The 21,724-nt window shown below is 40.7% G+C and overlaps 1 protein-coding gene across 3 annotated transcripts in view; it reads right to left on the bottom strand.

Moving 5' to 3' along the window:
* Window positions 1-4,683: 4,683 nt before the first annotated feature.
* The window catches only part of LOC143299376 (RRP12-like protein), a 49,660-nt gene continuing 32,619 nt past the window's right edge, over window positions 4,684-21,724 (bottom strand). For 2 of the 3 annotated variants that reach the window (XM_076612538.1, XM_076612548.1), the window contains exons 22-35: window positions 20,459-20,617; window positions 19,821-19,901; window positions 16,201-16,312; window positions 14,357-14,464; window positions 13,853-14,010; window positions 13,604-13,695; window positions 12,538-12,702; window positions 11,987-12,147; window positions 11,146-11,268; window positions 9,605-9,672; window positions 8,135-8,201; window positions 6,956-7,023; window positions 6,332-6,414; window positions 4,684-5,664 (exon numbers count right to left, since the gene is read on the bottom strand). In XM_076612538.1, the coding sequence (XP_076468653.1) occupies window positions 5,553-5,664; window positions 6,332-6,414; window positions 6,956-7,023; window positions 8,135-8,201; window positions 9,605-9,672; window positions 11,146-11,268; window positions 11,987-12,147; window positions 12,538-12,702; window positions 13,604-13,695; window positions 13,853-14,010; window positions 14,357-14,464; window positions 16,201-16,312; window positions 19,821-19,901; window positions 20,459-20,617 (1,557 nt within the window). In that variant the 3' untranslated portion in view covers window positions 4,684-5,552. Of the gene's footprint in view, window positions 5,665-5,737; window positions 5,820-6,331; window positions 6,415-6,955; window positions 7,024-8,134; window positions 8,202-9,604; window positions 9,673-11,145; window positions 11,269-11,986; window positions 12,148-12,537; window positions 12,703-13,603; window positions 13,696-13,852; window positions 14,011-14,356; window positions 14,465-16,200; window positions 16,313-19,820; window positions 19,902-20,458; window positions 20,618-21,724 lie in introns of those variants that run through there. The other variant, XM_076612555.1, reaches the window with a different exon arrangement.

The raw sequence follows: 21,724 nt of genomic DNA, 5'->3' as shown, positions 1-21,724 counted from the left end.
AGGGAAATTACTCTGTAATGTTAGGGGAGTTAATTTGCTTTAAACTGATCTTTCTCATCTTAAACATTACATTTTGAAATTATACTCGATACATAAAAAGCTTGGATTTTTTTTTTTAAGTGTATCACAAGTGAGTCTTGAAGGCCTTGCCTCTCTTGTTTTCTATCAAATCATCCTATAAATGTTCACCACTGTCTTCTCCTTCGAATTTATGCTTCAATTCTTTCTGAGCATCAGCTAAAGAAAGTAATCTTGGTTGATTTAGTTCGCCACGATCGCATGTCTTGAGCACAGAGTCAGTCCGACATTTTGTTGAGTGAGTGAGGAGAGGAGCCAGGTAAAGACTGCAGCCAGTAACCCAGCCAAAACATTCAAATAAAGGACTGCCTTATGACGCAGATGGTGTTTCTAGCTATGTATAGAATCTAGAAAGATTCCCCAAACTAAAGCTACCAGCATTTTTGTCAGTGAACTGAATGCAAAGCAGAGAAAAGTCAGAATATTTTGATGACGAGTTATCTCATCATTGTTACAGCGAAGCGTACATGCTTTCCATGACGAGGTATCTCGTCATATAGGCAGCCTAGGGGTTAATGTATCAAGGGCCCATGATCAGTATTGATCATTCTCTATAATGCTATAGGAATCAAAGATGAATTTTTTTTTTTTTAAATGTATGAAACTATGATTATATATATACATGATTATGAAATATAACAGATCATAGATTAATAAATGAGTAAAGAAGAATAACTTTAAGAATACTTTTTTTATGAAAATAAGTTAAAAAATTGGTCCTGTGAAGCAAAACACACACACACACACACACACACACACACACACACACACACACACACACACACACACACAGATAAATGTGTATACTGCATAGCATATTACACATAAAAAATTTAATGGTCTCACAGATGCTTGGGTTTCACCTTGAAAACAAATATCCAGGTTCAGCAATTGACATATTGACCTGTCTATACATGTGTTACAAACACTTGCGTGTACATGCACACACATACATGGGTAGAATTATAGTCTGCCTCACCCATTGACATGTATATATAATTATATATATAATTATGATGTTCACTAACACCTTCTCTCTCTCTGTTTCTCTGTCTCTGTCTCTGTCTCTCTCTCTCTCTCACACACACACACACACACACACACACACACACACAGTGTTGCACACACTGAGACACAGTAACTGAGTAAATAAATTCAACAAGAAAAATGCCGTCAAAAGAGGGCGCTAGCCAGCGGGACAAAGGGGGGATTACCTACTTCCGGGAGGTTATCGGCCATAGTTACTTTCATTTTCTCTACATAGGCGGATAGTAGTTTGCACAGGACAGGAATGTCAGACCCCTGCCAAGTCTGCACTAGTTGGGTCACAGTAAGTATGTTATTTAAACATAATTTTAGACAGAAAATTTCCTTTTCAGCTTATTCATGAAGTGAATTAACTGATGAAACTTGAAAGACTATATGCGTGCCAACGGGAATGGATCATGTAATACAGTGAAACACCTCGAAATGGGGTAATTTATATTGTATATATCAGTCAAAATAGACTTTATAAAAATAGAAGGGGTCATATTGAATTTGGCCTTCGCTTGAAGTTGAACATTTTACAGGGACAGTCACACTCAGCCCTGTATTCTGGTTTGCTTGAAATATTAAATAATGCCACTGACACTTATGTATGAAGATATGCTTCACAATACAGAGGCAATAGCAGAGTGGTTAAAGCGTTGGACTTTCAATCTCAGGGTCCGGGTTTGAATCTATAATGGTGCCTGTGCCAGTGTGGGTAAAATGGGTGAAGACTTTTCTCATCTCCCAGGTCAACATATGTTATGTGCAGACTTGCAAGTGCATGAACCCCCTTTATGTGTATATGCACACAGAAGATCAAATAGGCACACTAAAGATCCTGTAATCCATGTCAGCGTTGGGTGGGTTGTGGAAACAAAAACACACCCAGCATTCACACCCCTTAAAATGGAGTATGGTTGCCTACATCAGTACATGGTGTGGTGAATTTGAATGTAAACAAAATGGTTATACACACAAGATGTTACATGTCTGTGTAAGTGTGCGTGACTGAAACCTGATTGAATGACAGGAAACGAATGATTAGTGCCTGGTAGCAGATGTCAGTCAGCTCTACCCATGTAGACAGCCTGTTGTGCAATTGATTCTATGTTTGTAAATTGCTTAGACTTAGAGATTGGTCTTTGACCAAAGATGGGCACTATATAAGTATCCATATCATCATCAATACTTGTATGTTCTCATTATCCCAAGTCTGAACTTTGGGGTTCATGACAGATGTTCTTGTTGTTCTGCCTGTTGTATAAACCGTGTGTATGTACTGTGACTTGTTCAAAATAAAATCTATTTTAATTACACATACTTAACCGTGACCCACTAGTGCACTATTTAAACCAATACTGTCCTTCCCCAGCTGATGTGTCATAAGTAGTTTCATTCTTCAGCTTTGTTGAAATAGTTCAGCCAGTGATCCCTGTTATGTTTTTCCTGTCACATGTCATATAGTTGTCTTAATGTGATCAAAATAACTTTCTAATTACATCTAATCTCTTGTTTCCAGATCTGTTTCAGAACTGTAAAACTCTGTCAAAAGGTGCAGGCGCATTAGCACGCTTGGTTCCAGGCATAGCAGGAAATGCAGTGGGAATGGTCAGCAGACCAAGCCTTCTTTCCAGCTCCGTTGTGAAAAGCTGCTTTGGGTCTTGGTCCCCAGCATGGCACACAGCCACCAGTACCCACAGATGGTAGGACACTGGACAATCGTAATGAGTGTGTTACCACTGCTGGTACAGAACTTCACTACCAAAGATGGTGAAAAACCCAGAATACTTCACATTATTAAGTGTGCATTCTTTGAAAAGTAATGTAAAGCTTAACAGTGTGCATCACTACAAGTATAACAACGAGCAAAATTATAATTCAAGTGTAAACTATTCCGTTCTGAGCTCATCTTTTCTTGGACAAATCAGTCAGCACCAAACATTATTTATGAATGTTGTGAAGGTACCCTAACACAGGCATCAGCTTCCATCGGTTCCAGGCATCTTGAAATATTGTCCCTGATGTAGTAAAAAGACATGCTTTTCTTATATGCTGCTCTGTTCATTAATTTCAAAATAGACAACAGAAGTACAGGAATAGATTCTGTATTGAAATCAATGAATGGATTTGACATGCTATAGAATCTTACAGCAACAATCTACTGTCATTTAAAAAAAAAAAAACCTATCAGATATTTGTTGAGACTTTTTAAGTTTTCATGATGACATTAACTTTCTGCGTGCTATTTTGCATTTCAGTCTGCTGAGACAACCCACAACACCCATCATGGAACAAGTGCGAACCAAAGTGCGTTACAGCAGAAATCGAGGGAAGCCTCAAACTGTTCATTCTGTACCTAATCGCTTCTACAGACTGAACTGGGGCATTTGGATCCGAACCCATGCTGGCCGTGGGAAAAGACTGTGGAAGAAAACAGGAGCCAGGAAGCATCGTTTGAGACAGCATGTGTTTTGTAATAGAACACAGAGCAAAATGCTGGACAAAATGGTGACCAGATTCTGGCGGCGACCCAAATACTGGGTTGATGACCCGTACGAACCATACCACAAGCGCCAAAACTTTGACTTGTTCTTTCCTGAGAAGAGTAGACCATTTTTTCCTTGAAAACTGGTGCATAGCTTTACCGGTACATAGTGTGTATTGTTGATTTTTTGGTTTGTTTGTTTGTTTTTGTTTTTTTGTTGTTTTTTTGCATAAATGGACAATGTCTGTGTTAGTGACTAGTGTGTGAATGATATTTTATAAGTGTGTTGGGTTTGTTTTTTTTTACACAAGAATATGTCCAGAGGTGAATGCATTTTTTCTCAAGAAAAACTTTGATCATGTGAATTAAAAACTGAAGAAGATAGATTTTTTTTTAATATGAATATGTGTTGCCAGAGAAGTCCAGAAGATATTACAAATGCATCAGCTAGCTGGACTTACCAATTTAATTTTTTTTTTTTTTTTTCTAAATTATAAAGCTTTCAGTCAAATAGAAAACACGATTCTGTTTCCCATAATTATGTGCAAACTGGTAAATCTTTAGTTCAGTTACACTGAGGAGTGTTGTTCACACTTATTGTGCCTCGAGTTGTGTCCTAAACAATACAAACCTTGTGCGCGTGCATGTCTGAAATGTGGTGGCTGTTCCTCTGTAAATCTGAGCTCAGTTTTGAATATTGGACAAGACCAGAATCCATCTCAAAGGAATAATCAGTGTCCTGTGTTCTGCAGTCTCCTACTGAGGCCAGGCAGTGTTTATACCACTTTTTGAGAGCCCAAGTTTGTGAGGTCACTGACCTTTGTTTTGTTGGTTTTAGATTAAAATCAGTTTGATAACTTGAGCTGTTGTTCTGTCATGTTCTGTGCGTGTGAGTGTGTGGATTGTGGGAGCTGTATGTTGTATGGTTTGTGTGGTGGTGTTGATGTGGTTGCATATGTAGCTGTGGTTGTGGCGCTTGTCGTTTGGGCTGTTGCTGAAGTGCTTTATTTTTGTGGTGGTGGTTTTGTTGTGGTGGTTGTAGTCACTGGTGGTTATCGGCTAACTCACAGCATCAAATATCCACTGCCTTTCTCATTATCATAAGGACTTTTATTTCACATTGTCATTTTCAAATAACCATTCTTTTCAGAAACACAAAACTGCACTCACTGACAGGCTCTTTTAGGATACTCTCAGGTGCATACATACATCAGTGCTTTCATGCATGCACACACGCACACACACACTTTTACATACACACAGAATTAAACACACTACTTTCAAAGAGACTTATACATTAAGCGCAGACATGCTTGTGTACAACTGTACCCGACTGTACAATAACATTTGTACAACAATTGAAGAAATACCCTCCATCGGAGATGTTCAAGCAAAATTATGACGCAAACTGTTGTAGAACAATGACAACCCTATTTGTAAATCTACAAAATGCAATCCAAATTTTTCAATGCAGTTTTAAAGTTCTTCAATACATAATACGTGATTACTCTTAATGTGAACTGCATATGCAGAAGGTTGTTGCAGTGGGTGGCTTGGGGGGGTGGGGGGGGGAGCATGTGTTTCTCTTGCATACAATGACATTGTGACAACACATTGCAACAAAAACACACATTTTAACGCTAGCAACACCTTTTCAAAACTGTATTTTCTTCAGTAGCAGAAACTTTGAGTTTAGCCACTTAACACATACATAAACCGTGATGAACACACGGAAGCACCAAACCCATAGATAACCCATCTGCAGTGTTCTTCAGTCCATATAAAAATTTGAGCTAAGCAACTTAACAATAATATGCAGACGAACCATAATAAACACATCATCTCTGCTCAATATCTGATGAAAAGTTCAGCAATTTTCAAGAACAAAAACACTACTAAAGCTGTAGATCGCCCATCCACAGTGAACCTGGCTTCCTTCCAAAGTAGTGTTAAGAGGTTACTTTGCTTTTTTTGCAGCCTTCCTGGCACTTCTTGACTTGGCTTTCAAGGCCCCCTTCTGTGCTCCCTTCACAAGGCCGGAGAACTGTCCCTTCAGTTTGGCTTGTTTCCTGTCAACAGATACATTGTCACTGTCAGTATGGCATTGTTATTGTCAGTATGGCTTTTTCCTAACAACATTGAACAAATACACTGTCATTACAGCTTGTTCCCTGTCAATATATACTTAACATTGTTAATGTTAATGATCAGTTTGGCTTGTTTCCTGTCAACACATACATTGTTACTGTCAGTATGGCTTTTTCCTAACAACATTGAACAAATACACTCACTGTCATTATAGCTTGTTCCCTTGTCAACAGATATTTAACATTGTTAATGTTACGATCAGTTTGGCTGGTTTCCTGTCAACACACAAGTCCTAAGCATCAGCAATGGCTTATCTATGGTCAAGATATATGTATATACTATAATGTCTACACAGTAGTTTTCAGAACAAATCACTGTCACTGTGGGGTATTTTCTGATAATCATGGTTGTCAATATAGCTTTTTACACCTCATTAGTGTCAATAATGGTTTGTTTCATGTCATAACACTGTATTACTTTTAGTACAGGCTGTTTCCTTTCAAAACACAACTCATTTCTGTTGGTGTGTTGTGCTTGCACACATAACATTTTCACAATCGTCGATGAAGGTTTATTAAATGGCAAAGGACATGATGTTGCTGTCAACGTATGCTTATTCACTGTCAAAAATACTGGTGGAAAGCTTACCTTTTGTTCAGATTTTTAAATTCCAGTGGGACGTATGTGTATGGATCATGCTTTCCTGCTTTCTTCACATCGCCAGCTCCTTTCTGTTCACACAGGCAAGATTGCATTGTCAGACATTTGAACACTTACACCAATTTGATATAGTAAAGTGACTGACACCAAAACATTGACAGTAATAGTAAAGACTCCAAGAAGAAATACTGATCCAATATTTCAAAACCCTATCAATCTTACAATTTAACAGTGAACCATAATACTCTCTGACATAAACATCAGCACGTGCTACAGAGACTGGCGTAGCTTCAAACCCATGCGAATATCCCCTACGCCATGGCATTTACATTATCAGTGGCTTCATCCAGTGAAAACTGAATTTTAAACATGCCTCAAGATGGTTCTTGGACAAACAATGCAAGTTTAAAATTCTTTAGAGAACAAAAAAGAATTTGGTCGATGGCAAACGTGAATACTGAGAACTAAATATACATCACATTCAGTCTCCCTAAAAGTAAGGAGTATGTTACCAAGAACGGAGGATGAGAAATAGAAACAAGCAATGTGATTTGTGTCACACACTGAAACTGAAGACACAGAGAATAAGGGGAAGGGCAGCAGAGCAGTTACCTTGGACCTGTACTCTGATCCATACTCCGGCGTCTTGCTCAAAGGTCTGTGGATACCACTCCCTCCAGCTGAAATGTCCATATTTCTCATTATTCACTGCGCCATGAACAAAAAGGACATCAGGAGGAATTCATTCCACTTCAGTTAAACTTGAACATCTTGCTTTGATTTTCCTTTAATGTCATTCTTTTATGGCCGATTACTTTCTTTTTCTGCTTTGATTTTCCTTTAACGTCATTCTTTTATGGCCGATTACTTTCCTTTTCTTCAAACTTTAGACATTTTCTTGAGAAAATCATCTACCTCAATTAAAACCTTCAACATCTTTCTTCCACGGACTGTAACTTTTCTTTTTCTTTCAAACATTGTAGTTTTCTTTTTCTTTTTTTCTTTTTTTTAAACTAGTTTTCACATATAAAAGAACCAATTACATGCACTTGTTTTTCTCTGCTGTTAGATTACTGATGATGATAATGATTTAATCTATAAAGCTCTTTTATATGTAAAACAAGCTCACCTGTGCTGTACAATGTAGGAACTGATGTTTAAAAACATGCATTTAAATTTTAAAAACTAAAGTGAAGAAAAAAAACACCTTGCATGCACAACCTTTTAGTCAGCCAACCAAACATTCAAGCACAAATTTACACACACACACACACACACACTCATCACAGACTACACACACTCACCATACATATAACATACGCCCAAACAATGCAATATCATATCACAATACTCAAAAACCTTATCACAACACTTAAAACTACTCCTGACATGATCATAATAATGCCACAAAAACCGTATCACAGTACTAAAAATTAACTTCCAACTCTTTAACACCGGTCACACACATCACAATACAATAAAATTTACATTTTAAAGTACAAAATTTAAAAGCAGTCACACTCTCCTCCCACCCCACAGTGTTGATGTTTCAGCTTACAGTTAATTGTTTCAGTTCTGAACATGCAAATTGTCTTACTTCAGTTTACAATGGGATGTTTCGCATCAAAGAACACTGAAATGCTTTAGCTAAAAAGAAATACTTTTGATATAAGCTGAAATAAAATATATTAAAAAAAAAAAAACAACAACAGCAAAGAGAGAAATGTACAAAAAGAAACGTAAAAAAAAATAATAATAAGTATAACCAAAAAAGAAAAACCATTCACTTACGTTTATATTTCTTCTGTGGCTCCTCTTCATTTTCTGCTTGTTCACGCAGACGTTTTCTACGCTTTTTCTGCACACACACACACACACACACATACACACATTTTCTTCACACAATGAGAACTGACATCACTTTGATTTTAATGTCAACACATCTACCTACCATCTAGAAAAACACACACACTTACAGGTTACGTTTTTAACAAGAGGCCAGTGTGTATATTTAACTGACCAACCCAATTACCTCTAGAAGCTCCATTTAAAGGTTTAACAGAGCAAGTTTTATGTGTTGGATCAAACTTCGGTAAAAGAAGTAAGTAACTAACAGTGCAGCCCAACAAAACTACCTAGTCACAAACATGACCTGACGACACAAAGAGAGAAATCAAACAAAATGTTAAATGCCTATCACTGCTGGGGCTACCCAATGTGACTGAGTAAACTGAACTATGTTTTATCCACAGTCTGGGAAGATGAAGAACTGACAGAACCAGGAGCTATTACCAGTGCTTGTGCAGTCTTTGTGAACGACCAAGAATAACAAACGATTCTTATCACAATCAATAACCTTTCAATGAAAATTCTACCAAACCATTTATAAAACGACGAACACTGGTTTTTGTACCAACTGGTGCCACAATACTTTGTATGAATACACAGAAGATATAAGATATCCATATCGAAGACCCTGTAATCCACATCAGAGTTTGACGGTTTATGGGCAAAAAAGACAACAGTGGATACACACCAACTCATAACAGGACTATGGTGGAGTAAAACCATCGTGTGTTAAAATTCAGTCACATAAACAAGTGCACGTGTGAGTCACAGTACCTACCCTGATGCCCCAACACAAAGGACAGCAAAAAAAGATGTGTACCATTAACAGTTGTGTAACAGAGGGAAGCTGACACACCTCAGTCTGGAGTTAACACTTTCCTTCCTTTTATATGATGTATTTCAAATAATAACAAAATACAGAGTCAAAAAAAAAAAAGAAAAGAAACAAAAGGCAGGCACAACAACACAAACAAAACCCATTAAGAACAGAAAAAAAAAACCAGTATCAAAATGTTGGCAATGTACAGAAGACAAATTTGATAACAAACACAAAGACATCACATTGACATGGTGTGTATATCATCACATCATGTCCATTCTACGTCAAACAGCATTCATATATAATTACTGAACATTCCATCTGCACTGAATCTGGACATATGGCTCTTTAATTTCACAATGTATAACTCCATTTTGAATGGACTGTTTTGGTAGAATATACATTTTTGGAGGAAGCATTTCCATCTAACATTGCAGATATACATCTTGCTAAAGTTACTATCAAATCAAATACATCATAACATATCGTCAGTTTTTACATGCTCATCAGTTCCAAAAAGTACATATATATGGAGATATGGACACGACATACACTGTCACATTAACAATGGGCATCCCACTGTGGTCACTCACCTCTGATCCTCCTTCTATCATGGTCAGCAGATCATCCAGATCTTCCTCATCAGAGTCCATTTTCTCACCTGCAGATAGTAACACAGAGAACATAAGTAACTTTCTTACGAACAGTACTAGCTGATACAACAACACTAACTGCAAAACAAATAAAACGCAGACATGTTAGCAGGTGAATAACACGAAACTGTATAAAACACCAATTAAAACAAACAAACGAACACAAACGTACCAATCAAAAACAAAAACAAAATTCTGTACTACAATCTAATGATCAAGTGTAAGCTAACACACACATACACACACACATGTGAACAGAACAGAATATGCACATACGCAAGCATGAATGAACACAGACATATATACAGTATGAATGTGCTGACACACACACATACACACACACACACACACTTTCTCTCTCTCTCTCTCTCTCTCTCTCTCTCTCTCACACACTCTCTCTCTCACACAGACAGGGCATTAGGGAGGGGGTTGAGGAAGGAAAAGAGAGAGAGAAAGAGAGAGAGAGAACAGAATGTGGAAAAGATAGAGTACAAAATATAAAATAGAGAGAGGGTGAGTGTCAGTGACTGGATAAAGAAAAAACATAATATTAAAAGAGTGAGTGTGAGAGGGGGGGGGATGTGGGAAGCGGGATCAGGACAGAAAAATTAATCAGTAATCAAATACTGTATGCAATACTTCTACAGATTATCATTTGAAAAGAAGATGATGTGGGGACCTACAGTAAACAACCAACCAGACTATTTAACACATAACTAGCTAACATTTACTGTCTTTAACAAAGAGCATTTTGAATACATAACTTTTGCCCCCCAAAAAATCAACATTTGAAACTGGTAACACATGTTCACCCACAACTAACAAAGAATACTCATATCCCCCTTCCCTCCTGCTGTTCCCCCCTACAAGAAATCTCACAGGGACAAACAAAAGAAAACTCACCCAAACAAAGCAAACCAGTTCCCCAAACAAAAGAAATCTCACCCAAACAAAGCAAACCAGTTCCCCAAACAAAAGAAATCTCACCCAAACAAAGCAAACCAGTTCCCCAAACAAAAGAAATCTCACCCAAACAAAGCAAACCAGTCCCCCAAACAAAAGAAATCTCACCCAAACAAAGCAAACCAGTTCCCCAAAGCAAACCAGTTCCCCGAAGCAAACCAATTCCCCAAACAAAAGAAATCTCACCCAAACAAAGCAAACCAGTTCCCCTAAGCAAACCAGTTCCCCTAACAAAAGAAATCTCACCCAAACAAAGCAAACCAGTCCCCTAAACAAAAGAAATCTCACCCAAACAAAGCAAACCAGTTCCCCAAACAAAAGAAATCTCACCCAAACAAAGCAAACCAGTTCCCAAAACAAAGCAAACCAGTTCCCCAAACAAAAGAAATCTCACCCAAACAAAGCAAACCAGTTCCCCAAACGAAAGAAATCTCACCCAAACAAAGCAAACCAGTTCCCCAAACGAAAGAAATCTCACCCAAACAAAGCAAACCAGTTCCCCAAACAAAAGAAATCACCTCGTGACTTATCCTCTGCTTCTGTGATGATCAGCCGACCGTCTGGCGCTACCTTGAAGCCACCATGCGCAGCCTCTCTCTCCTTCGCAGAGCCAGACTCACCACCGCTTTTAGGTTTGCTTGCTGAAATACAAACATTCCAAATAAGTATACACATGTACAAAAGAATGGTCTAAGACTGTGTTGGAAACCAGTGAAATAATTTACTTCAAAGTAGATGGTGTATGAAATTAGAAATAATAAACTCACATTCACCAGAGACCTAGTGAGTGAGTAAGTGTGTGTGTGTGTGTGTGTGTGTGTGTCTCTGTGTGTCTGTGTGTGTGTATCTGTCTGTCTGTCTGTCTGTGGATGGGAGCGTGGGCATGCATGCAGGGTGTGTGCAAGTGTGTGCATATCCTTACAATCTTTTGGCCCTCAATTATGAATTGACAGCAATGAATTTTTCTTTTCCTATTTTTTTTTTTTTTAATGAGACTGTAGAGGGCATGGTGACGTCGCAGCTAAGGAACACAGCCACAGCCACTGCATGTCTAACAAAGATGATAAGCATGAAGATTTTTTTTGTTGCTGAATTACTTTAGTTCGCTTTCAATTTCTTATGCATATTATTCTTACGATATGTGTTAATAGGAAATTTTCTTCCTAAAATTACTTTTAAGTAACATACTTACCATGACCCACTAGTGCAGACTCCGGCAGGGGTCTGATTCCTGTCCTGTGCAAACTACTACCTGCCTATGCGGAGAAAACGAAAGTAGCTACGGCCTATAATTTTTTTTTCTTTTTTTGTTTTCTTGTTGTTTTGTTTGTTGTTGTTGTTGACATTTATTTCACTGACCCATGACTTTCTGGGCAGCGCTTTTGTCCAGGATGTCCAGAACATCTCCGTCTTCCTCCACAATGAAAGCTCTGCGCTGCCTGGCTTTTTCTTTCTCTGTGCTCTGCTTGCTCTCCCCCTCCTCCTCTTCCTCCTCAGAGAATTGCAGAATCTCTTCCAGTCTGAAAACACCACAGTACATAATTATTTTAATCTTTCACCTCTTAGAACTGCAGAATCTCTTCCGGTCTGAAAACACCACAGTACAGAATTATTTTAATCTTTCACCTCTTAGAACTGCAGAATCTCTTCCGGTCTGAAAACACCACAGTATGGAATCATTTTAATCGTTCACCTCTCAGAACTGCAGAATCTCTTCAAGTCTGAAAACACCACAGTACAGAATTATTTTAATCTTTGACCTCTCAAAACTGCACTCATTCACACGCTCAAACTGGAGAAACCGAAGACAAGGAAGAGGCAGGGGAGGGAGGCTATCTTGAGAAGAAACAACACAATACAATGCAATGCAATAAAATAAAACACAACACAACACAATGTCAGTGGCTTACGTTTCAGGTTTCTGTTTGACCAGTTCAGCAGCATCGTCATCGTCATCATCCTCCCCTTGCTGTCCTTTGTTCTCCTTCTTCTTCTTCTCCTGCTTCAGCTCACTGTTGGCCTTCTGCACCACCACCAGGATCTTCTGCGAGGCCAGCTTCATCACCGCTTCATAGCTGTGGGGCCACACACACACACACACACACACACATACAGAAAGGCACACACAGACATAAACACACAGGCACACACACACACACATACAGCTCCATGGATACACACACGCATACACAGAGGTACACACATGTACATATATATATATACACGCCCGTCTGATATCACTTAAAGTGAAAGATTTTACTGAAGACTACTACTATATATATACATGCACACACACGCGCGCGCACACGCACACGCACGCACACACACACGCACGCACACACACACACACATGCATGCATGCATGCACACATGCAGGCACATACACCCCAAGACAAACACAAACACACACAGGTACACTCACACACACACAGGTACACTCTCACACATACACACACGCATACACGTACACACACACATACCCATCATACAACACACACAAACACACACCCGCACGCACACGCATAATGCACAACACACACATGCATGCAGGTAGATACACCCCAAGACAAACACACACACACTCAGGTATGACTAACAGACAGACAGACAGACACACAGACAGACACACAGACAGACACTCACTCTCTCTCTCTCTCTCACATGAACAAACATGGACACACACACATACACAAAACATGCTGCATGATTACAGACGGGTCAACAAAAGGCATGCAAACAATTCTTTTTTTAGTAATGTGTAAAAATGTCTTTAGAATTTATCAAGAACACACCACTATGTTTGTCCAAGAAAGTGAAATCAGATTTGTATACTTATGACTACACAGCATCTCACATACACACGGACACACACACACACACACACACACACAGAGATTACGTCTTGCATCACTCAAAGTGAGAGAAGACATTAAACTAAGCAAAGAGCACACAAACACACACTCAAACACAACTTACCCAAATTTCTTGATCAGTTTTTTGAAAATCTGCTTCATCTTCATGTGACAAGGGCGCCTGGTCTCATTCTTCATCGAGGACATTCCTTTCACCTATCCACCGGAAAAAACAACAACAGTCCATCACCACACAGACAAGGTACACAAACACCAACACAGGCAATGTGTTTCACACTCAAACGCACAGTTTGGTTACAGGACATTCACAACTCAAAGACTCGACATGGCAGACACCACCTGAGCTGCTTACCATCTCTGACAAGTGCGCACACAGATTCTCCCGATCAAAAGCACCAATGAAGACCTTGATGAAGTCCAAAGCTGTCTTGACAACTTCCCGCCGATCAGAACTCATCAGCAGACAGACTACCTCCATCACTGAAGACAGTGTGTTGCCAGAGAGCTTGTCTGGAAAAGAACCGTAACAAAACAAAAATGCTTAATAATAACAGACGAAAAAACTATTTGTGCTGGTAAGCTTTTATTCCCAAACACATTTTATTTCTTGCATTTTGTTTGTTTTGTTGTTGCTTACAGTATGTACCCATCCCATATGCCAAGACAGAAATACATTTTTTTTTTCCCAAATGTCTCCACTTTACCTATGTACCAAGATGTGAATTAATAATTCCATCATGCATGTTCCCATATCAGATACAGGAATGAAATATTTCAGCATGCACATTTGTGTCTCAGCAATGCATATGAAGATATAAAACAATCATTTTTACACACACACATGATCATGGCTCACCTCTGTAGTGGTAGATGATGCGTGTCAAAGCCAGGAGAGTGGCGCTGATCATTTCTGGTGACCCAGACAGTCCCGCCAGCACAAGATTTACATACTGTGACAACACCTCTGCACAAGAATATTAGACTTCCTTCAGCGCACACAAACGAACCCATGTCAACAAAAGGCGTGCATGTGTGTTTACACTGACATGTTTACAGACAGTGTGTGTGACGTTCCTTAAAAATACTGCACTGTTTTCAAGCAGACTGAGTGAGTGAGTGAGTGTGAGAAAATAAGCGCATGCATGCATATATATGTGCGTGTGTGTGCAGACAGAAAATAACATTCAAAATGTCTTGAATGTGAACCTATGCCGTTATCAAGAATTTAAATCACAGCAACATTACATTCAGTACTTGATCATAAATGTACAGTCACTTGCACTGAACTGTTTCACTAATGATGTAATGGTTACGAGAACACCATATCTAAAAAGATGGGTCAAAGTAGTGGTTACAAGAATACCATATCTAAAAAGATGGGTCAAAGTAGTGGTTACAAGAACACCATATCTAAAAGGATGGGTCAAAGTAGTTGTTACAAGAACACCATATCTAAAAGGATAGGTCAAAGTAGTGGTTACAAGAACACCATATCTAAAAAAATGGGTCAAAGTAGTAATTACAAGAACACCATATCTAAAAGGATGGGTCAAAGTAGTAGTTACAAGAACGCTGTAGTAATTATAAGAACACCATATCTAAAAGGATAGGTCAAAGTAGTAGTTACAAGAACGCTGTAGTAATTACAAGAACACCATATCTAAAAGGATAGGTCAAAGCAGTAGTTACAAGAACACTGTAGTAATTACAAGAACACCATATCTAAAAGGATGGGTCAAAGTAGTAGTTACAAGAACGCTGTAGTAATTATAAGAACACCATATCTAAAAGGATAGGTCAAAGTAGTAGTTACAAGAACGCTGTAGTAATTACAAGAACACCATATCTAAAAGGATAGGTCAAAGCAGTAGTTACAAGAACACTGTAGTAATTACAAGAACACCATATCTAAAAGGATAGGTCAAAGTAGTAGTTACAAGAACGCTGCAGTAATTACAAGAACACCATATCTAAAAGGATAGGTCAAAGTAGTAGTTACAAGAACACTGTAGTAATTACAAGAACACCATATCTAAAAGGATAGGTCAAAGTAGTAGTTACAAGAACACTGTAGTAATTACAAGAACACCATATCTAAAAGGATAGGTCAAAGTAGTAGTTACAAGAACGCTGCAGTAATTACAAGAACACCATATCTAAAAGGATAGGTCAAAGTAGTAGTTACAAGAACACTGTAGTAATTACAAGAACACCATATCTAAAAGGACAGGTCAAAGTAGTAGTTACAAGAACACTGTAGTAATTACAAGAACACCATATCTAAAAGGATGGGTCAAAGTAGTGGTTACAAGAATGCTGTATCAAAAATGGGTCAAAGTAGTAGTTACTAGAATGCCATATCTAAAAGGATGGGTCAAAGTAGTAGTTAAATGAATGCTGTATCAATGATGGGTCAAAGTAGTAGTTACAAGAATCCTATATCGAAAAGGACAGGTCAAAGTAGTGGTCACAAGAACACCATCTCTAAAGGGAGTCAAAATAATGGTTACAAGAATGCTGTATTTATAAGGATGAGCCAAAGTGGAGGTTACAAGAATGCCACATCTAAGAGAACAGGTCACCGCAGTGGTTACAAAAACTCCATATCCATACACATGGGTCATACCAGTGGATACAAGAACGCCTTATCTATAGAGTCCTCCACAGCATTGTTTGACAGCACTGGACAAAAACAATTACCTTGTTCCTCAGCGTCCGGGTTCCAGCGTATCATAGCCTGACCTATTTCCACGATCAGCTGATAGGCTGCTGCTCTCCCTCTCTCCCCTACTCCCTTCGTACAGAGTATGGCCTGGAACACACACACACACACACACACACACACACACACACACACACACACACACACACACCAACATGTACACCAATACATCATTCAATGCTTCATATGTTGACAAACACTCCCGATGAAGTATTTTGCATCTCCACAACTGCTGACGGTATTGTCCAGCTGAAAACGCATACTGGTCAACTGTCACTGGTCCTGAAAACTGGTTTGGTCATGGGGGTACTGCAATGCTGGATGCCTCACTAACATGGAGTGATGGCCTAGAGGTAACATGTCTACCTAGGAAGCGAGAGAACCTGAGCGCGCTGGTTCGAATCACGGCTCAGTCGCCGATATTTTCACCCCTTCCACTAGACCTTGAGTGGTGATCTGGACGCTAGTCATTCGGATGAGATGATAAACCGAGGTCCCATGTACAGCATGTACTTAGCGCACATAAAAGAACCCACAGCAACAAAAGGGTTGTTCCTATCAAAATTCTGTAGAAAAATCCACTTCGATAGGAAAAACAAATAAAACTGCACACAGGAAAAAATTTTAAAAAATAAAAAAATGGGTGGCGCTGTAGTGTAGCGACGCGCTCTCCCTGGGGAGAGCAGCCCGAATTTCACACAGAGAAATCTGTTGTGATAAAAAGAAATACAAAATACAAAATACAAAAAAAAAACAAAAAAAAAAATTTCTGCTTCTGGCGGTCATGGGATACAGCCTGAGATTCGGCAAAGCTCCTCTCTGTCCACTCAGTGATGTAGTCTGCCCTCTTCTTTCGCTTCCTCATCGTATTTTCCCCTGCACTGTTCGCTACAGGCTGGTCTTGCAGAGGCTATCAGATCTTAGCATGTGGCCATACCATCGTGTTTTCCTTTTTGTCAACTGGTCAACTGGAACACACCCTCACAAAAGGAAATTTTCTTCCTAAAATTACGTTTAAGTAGCATACTTACCGTGACCCACAAGTGCAGACTCCGGCAGAAAACGAAAGTAGCTACGACCGATAACCTCCCGGAAGTAGGTTACCTCCCCTGTGTATCCCTGACTAGCGGAGAAAACGAAAGTAGCTACAGCCGATAACCTCCTGGAAGTAGGTTACCTCCCCTCTGTGTCCCTGACTAGCGGAGAAAACTAAAGTAGGTACGGCCGATAACCTCCCGGAAGTAGGTTACCTCCCCTCTGTATTCCTGACTAGCGGAGAAAACGAAAGTAACTACAGCCAATAACCTCCTGGAAGTAAGTTACCTCCCCTCTGTATCACTGACTAGCGGAGAAAACGAAAGTAGGTACGGCCGATAACCTCCCAGAAGTAGGTTACCTCCCCTCTGTATTCCTGACTAGCGGAGAAAACGAAAGTAGCTACAGCCAATAACATCCTGGAAGTAGGTTACCTCCCCTCTGTATCCCTGACTAGCTTCCTCTTTTGGTCATGGGGGTACTGCAATGCTGGATGCCTCACTAACATTTTCTGCTTCTGGCGGTCATGGGATACAGCCTGAGATTCGGCAAAGCTCCTCTCTGTCCACTCAATGATGTAGTCTGCCCTCTTCTTTCGCTTCCTCATCGTATTTTCCCCTGCACTGTTCTCTACTGGCTGGTCTTGCAGAGGCTATCAGATCTTAGCATGTGGCCATACCATCGTGTTTTCCTTTCATTCAACTGGTCAACTGGTCCACACCCTCACAAACACACATTACGTCAATGAATCCTCATTTTACACAAGAAGACAGACTTATGCGTCACAACAGATTTCTCTGCGTGAAATTCGGGCTGCTCTTCCCAGGGACAGCGTATTGTCACAATGCAGCAACACCCCTTTTTTTTTCCTTTTTTTTTCTGTCTGCAAGTGTATTCGTTTTACTGGAAGATTCGTATCTGACCTTTCCGAAGAAAGAAAACTGTAATGCACGGGTGTGACAGCACAGCTGAGGGGGAGCCAGCCTTCGGGTCCAGATTTGTGTCAAACACTGGTAAAGCTTTAACACTGAGGCCAGTCTTCAATGACTGCTTGCTTTTGATAAAAAAAAAAATAATAATAATAAAAAAAAAGCTTCCTTCAAAAACTAGGAAGGTGGCAGAATGGTTGAGACACTCAGCTGCCAACACAGAGAGTCTGTGAGGGTGTGGGTTTGAATCCCGCTCTCAGCCCTTTCTCCCAAGTTTGACAGGAGAATCAAAACTGAGCGTCTAGTCATTCAGATGAGATGATAAACCAAGGTCCCATGTGCACCACACACTTGGCGCACTGAAAAAGAACCCATGGCAACGAAAGTCTTGTCCTCTGGCAAAATTCTGTGAAAGGAAATCCACTCTGATAGGTACACAAATATACATAAGCATGCACACACAGCCTGACAAAAGCGTTGGGTTATGCTGCCAATCAGTTGTGGTGTAGTGTATATGGATTTGTCCAGACGCAGCGACGCCTCCTTGAGAAAATGAAACTGAACTGTTCCACTGATGGCACCATCAATGCATGGGTGGGGCAGGGACTGACAGACGTTTGTAATTCTGAAACGCTTGCAGCTGGGGACCACCATCCAAAGGCTGCTTTATCATAATGGAATGAACACCCCCCCCGAAAGCCGAGTACAGCTGCCTGCCTACATGGCGGGGTAAAAACGGTCATACATGTAACAGCCCACTCATGTGCATACAAGTGAACGTGGGACTTGCAGCCAACAAATACAGAAGAAGCAGAAGAAGAACAGAAAAAAATATCTTAAAAAAAAAATAAAATAAAATAAAATTTAAAAAAATCACCGAAATACCAATACAAAAATCTTAAAAATATGCATCATTCCCACCCATGTGAATGAGGCATTCCTTGAGAAACTGTGGTTGTACAAGTGTGTCGTAATGCTTTGTACTCATGCCCTCAGAGAGGGAAGTACTTTTTTTTTTTTTTTAATTGGTATCAATACTTATAAAGCATCTATCATCAGTAAGAGGCCAGACTCTAAATACTTTACAAAGACAGTCATTTGCACAGCAGGCTGCCTACCTGCATTGGGCCAACTGATAGCTGCCTTTAGGAGCTCATCATTCATTTCCTGTGTCTCTCAGTCAGGCGTTTGTCACACGCATGCAAACATGCACACACACACACACACACACACACGCACATGCATACACATACAGGCACACGTGTGTGCACGCACACACACACACACACACATGCACGCACGCACGCACGCACACACACACACACGCACACGCACGCACACACACACACACATACATGCACACGCACACACACACACACACACGCATGCACGCACACACATACACACACACATACACACACACACACACACTCATGCAATCACGTACACGCAAACACATACACGCACACTCACACACACACACACACATGCACGCACGCGCGCACACACACACGCACACACACGCACACAAACACACACACACACACACGCACACACACACACACACACGCACACACACACACACACCCACACACATAAATGTATATATGCGTATGACCGCAGCCTGTACATACCTCTGGCACGACAGCCTGGATGAAGGCTTTATTTGGTTCTGCCAGTTGCTGACAGATACACGTCAGACATCTCAGACGAGGCTGTAAGAAAAAAACAGAAGTGTGAGCGTGATCATGTCATGGATCAAAAAAATCATTATGGAAGCACAGGATCAATTCGCTACGTGAAGTATCTGGTCCCAGAAAACGGGAGTGAGTGAGTGAGTAACTGCGTGTGTGTGAACTCAGAACTCAAAACCCATCAGAGGAATTATGGACACAAAAACTAAGCACAACAAACAAACAAAAAGTGAAAGCGACAAGTTGTGAGCACATGCAGGATATTCCACAGGACATAGCTATGGATTGCGAACTTTAAAGCATTCATATATGTATTCTGCCAGTTCTGGATGGAAATAACTCGGTGGCAACAGAGAACTCAGCGTTTGAATTATTGTGTTGCCAGCGTGTGATTATTGTGTGTGTGTGTGTGTGTGTGCATGTGTGTGTGTGTGTTATTGTGTGTGTATGTCTAAGTGTGTGTGTGACTGTGTGTATATGAATAAGAGTGCGTGTGTGTGTGCGTGTGCGTGCGCTTGCATACATGTGTTTGTCTCTGTGCGCACGCATGCACACATGCATGCGCTGTGCAGACTCACATGTTTAGTGCTGGGAGCAGAAGTGGACAGAGAGCCCAGCACCAGCTGCTGGATGCGCGACAGGTTGGACAACAGGAACTGCCGGCAGGTGTCCGACTCACACTCACACACCTCCTCCAGTATGCGGTATGCCTTCTTTTGCAGTGTCTTGTCACTGGCCTGCAACACACACACGTGTGTGTGTGTGTGTATATATATATATATATATATATATATATATATATATATACACACACACACACACACAACACAGGATATAAAACAACACAACACAACAACACAACACTTACTTGTCATTGGCCTGTAACACACACATGTATATATATCATGTATATATATATTCATATATAATACACGACATAAAACAAAACAACACAACACACTCATGCACACACATACAACACAACACTCACTTGTTACTGGCCTGCAACACACACACATGTATATATATACACAATACACGACACGTGCACGCAACACACATGCACACACACACACACACACGTATAACTGGCCAACAACACCACCCACACCCAGGTGACAACACATCAAATGACAACACCCCCCACTCCTCGCACTGCACACACACACCCCACCTCTCCCACCACCCCTACCCCTCCCACCAACCCAAGTTACACCTTGTCAACTGACACACACCCCTACCCCTCCCACCAACCCAAGTTACACCTTGTCAACTGACACACACCCCTACCCCTCCCACCAACCCAAGTTACACCTTGTCAGCTGACACACACCCCTACCCCTCCCACCAACCCAAGTTACACCTTGTCAGCTGACACACACCCCTACCCCTCCCACCAACCCAAGTTACACCTTGTCAGCTGACACACACCCCTACCCCTCCCACCAACCCAAGTTGCACCTTGTCAACTGACACACACCCCTACCCCTCCCACCAACCCAAGTTGCACCTTGTCAGCTGACACACACCCCTACCCCTCCCACCAACCCAAGTTACACCTTGTCAGCTGACACACACCCCTACCCCTCCCACCAACCCAAGTTGCACCTTGTCAACTGACACACACCCCTACCCCTCCCACCAACCCAAGTTGCACCTTGTCAACTGACACACACCCCTACCCCTCCCACCAACCCAAGTTACACCTTGTCAGCTGACACACACCCCTACCCCTCCCACCAACCCAAGTTACACCTTGTCAGCTGACACACACCCCTACCCCTCCCACCAACCCAAGTTACACCTTGTCAGCTGACACACACCCCTACCCCTCCCACCAACCC

This window comes from Babylonia areolata, chromosome 2 (genome assembly GCF_041734735.1).
Source record: "Babylonia areolata isolate BAREFJ2019XMU chromosome 2, ASM4173473v1, whole genome shotgun sequence".
NCBI classification, from domain to species: Eukaryota; Metazoa; Mollusca; class Gastropoda; order Neogastropoda; family Buccinidae; genus Babylonia; species Babylonia areolata.
Note: the sequence above shows the minus strand (reverse complement) of the source record. Positions and strands in the feature narration are given on the sequence as shown.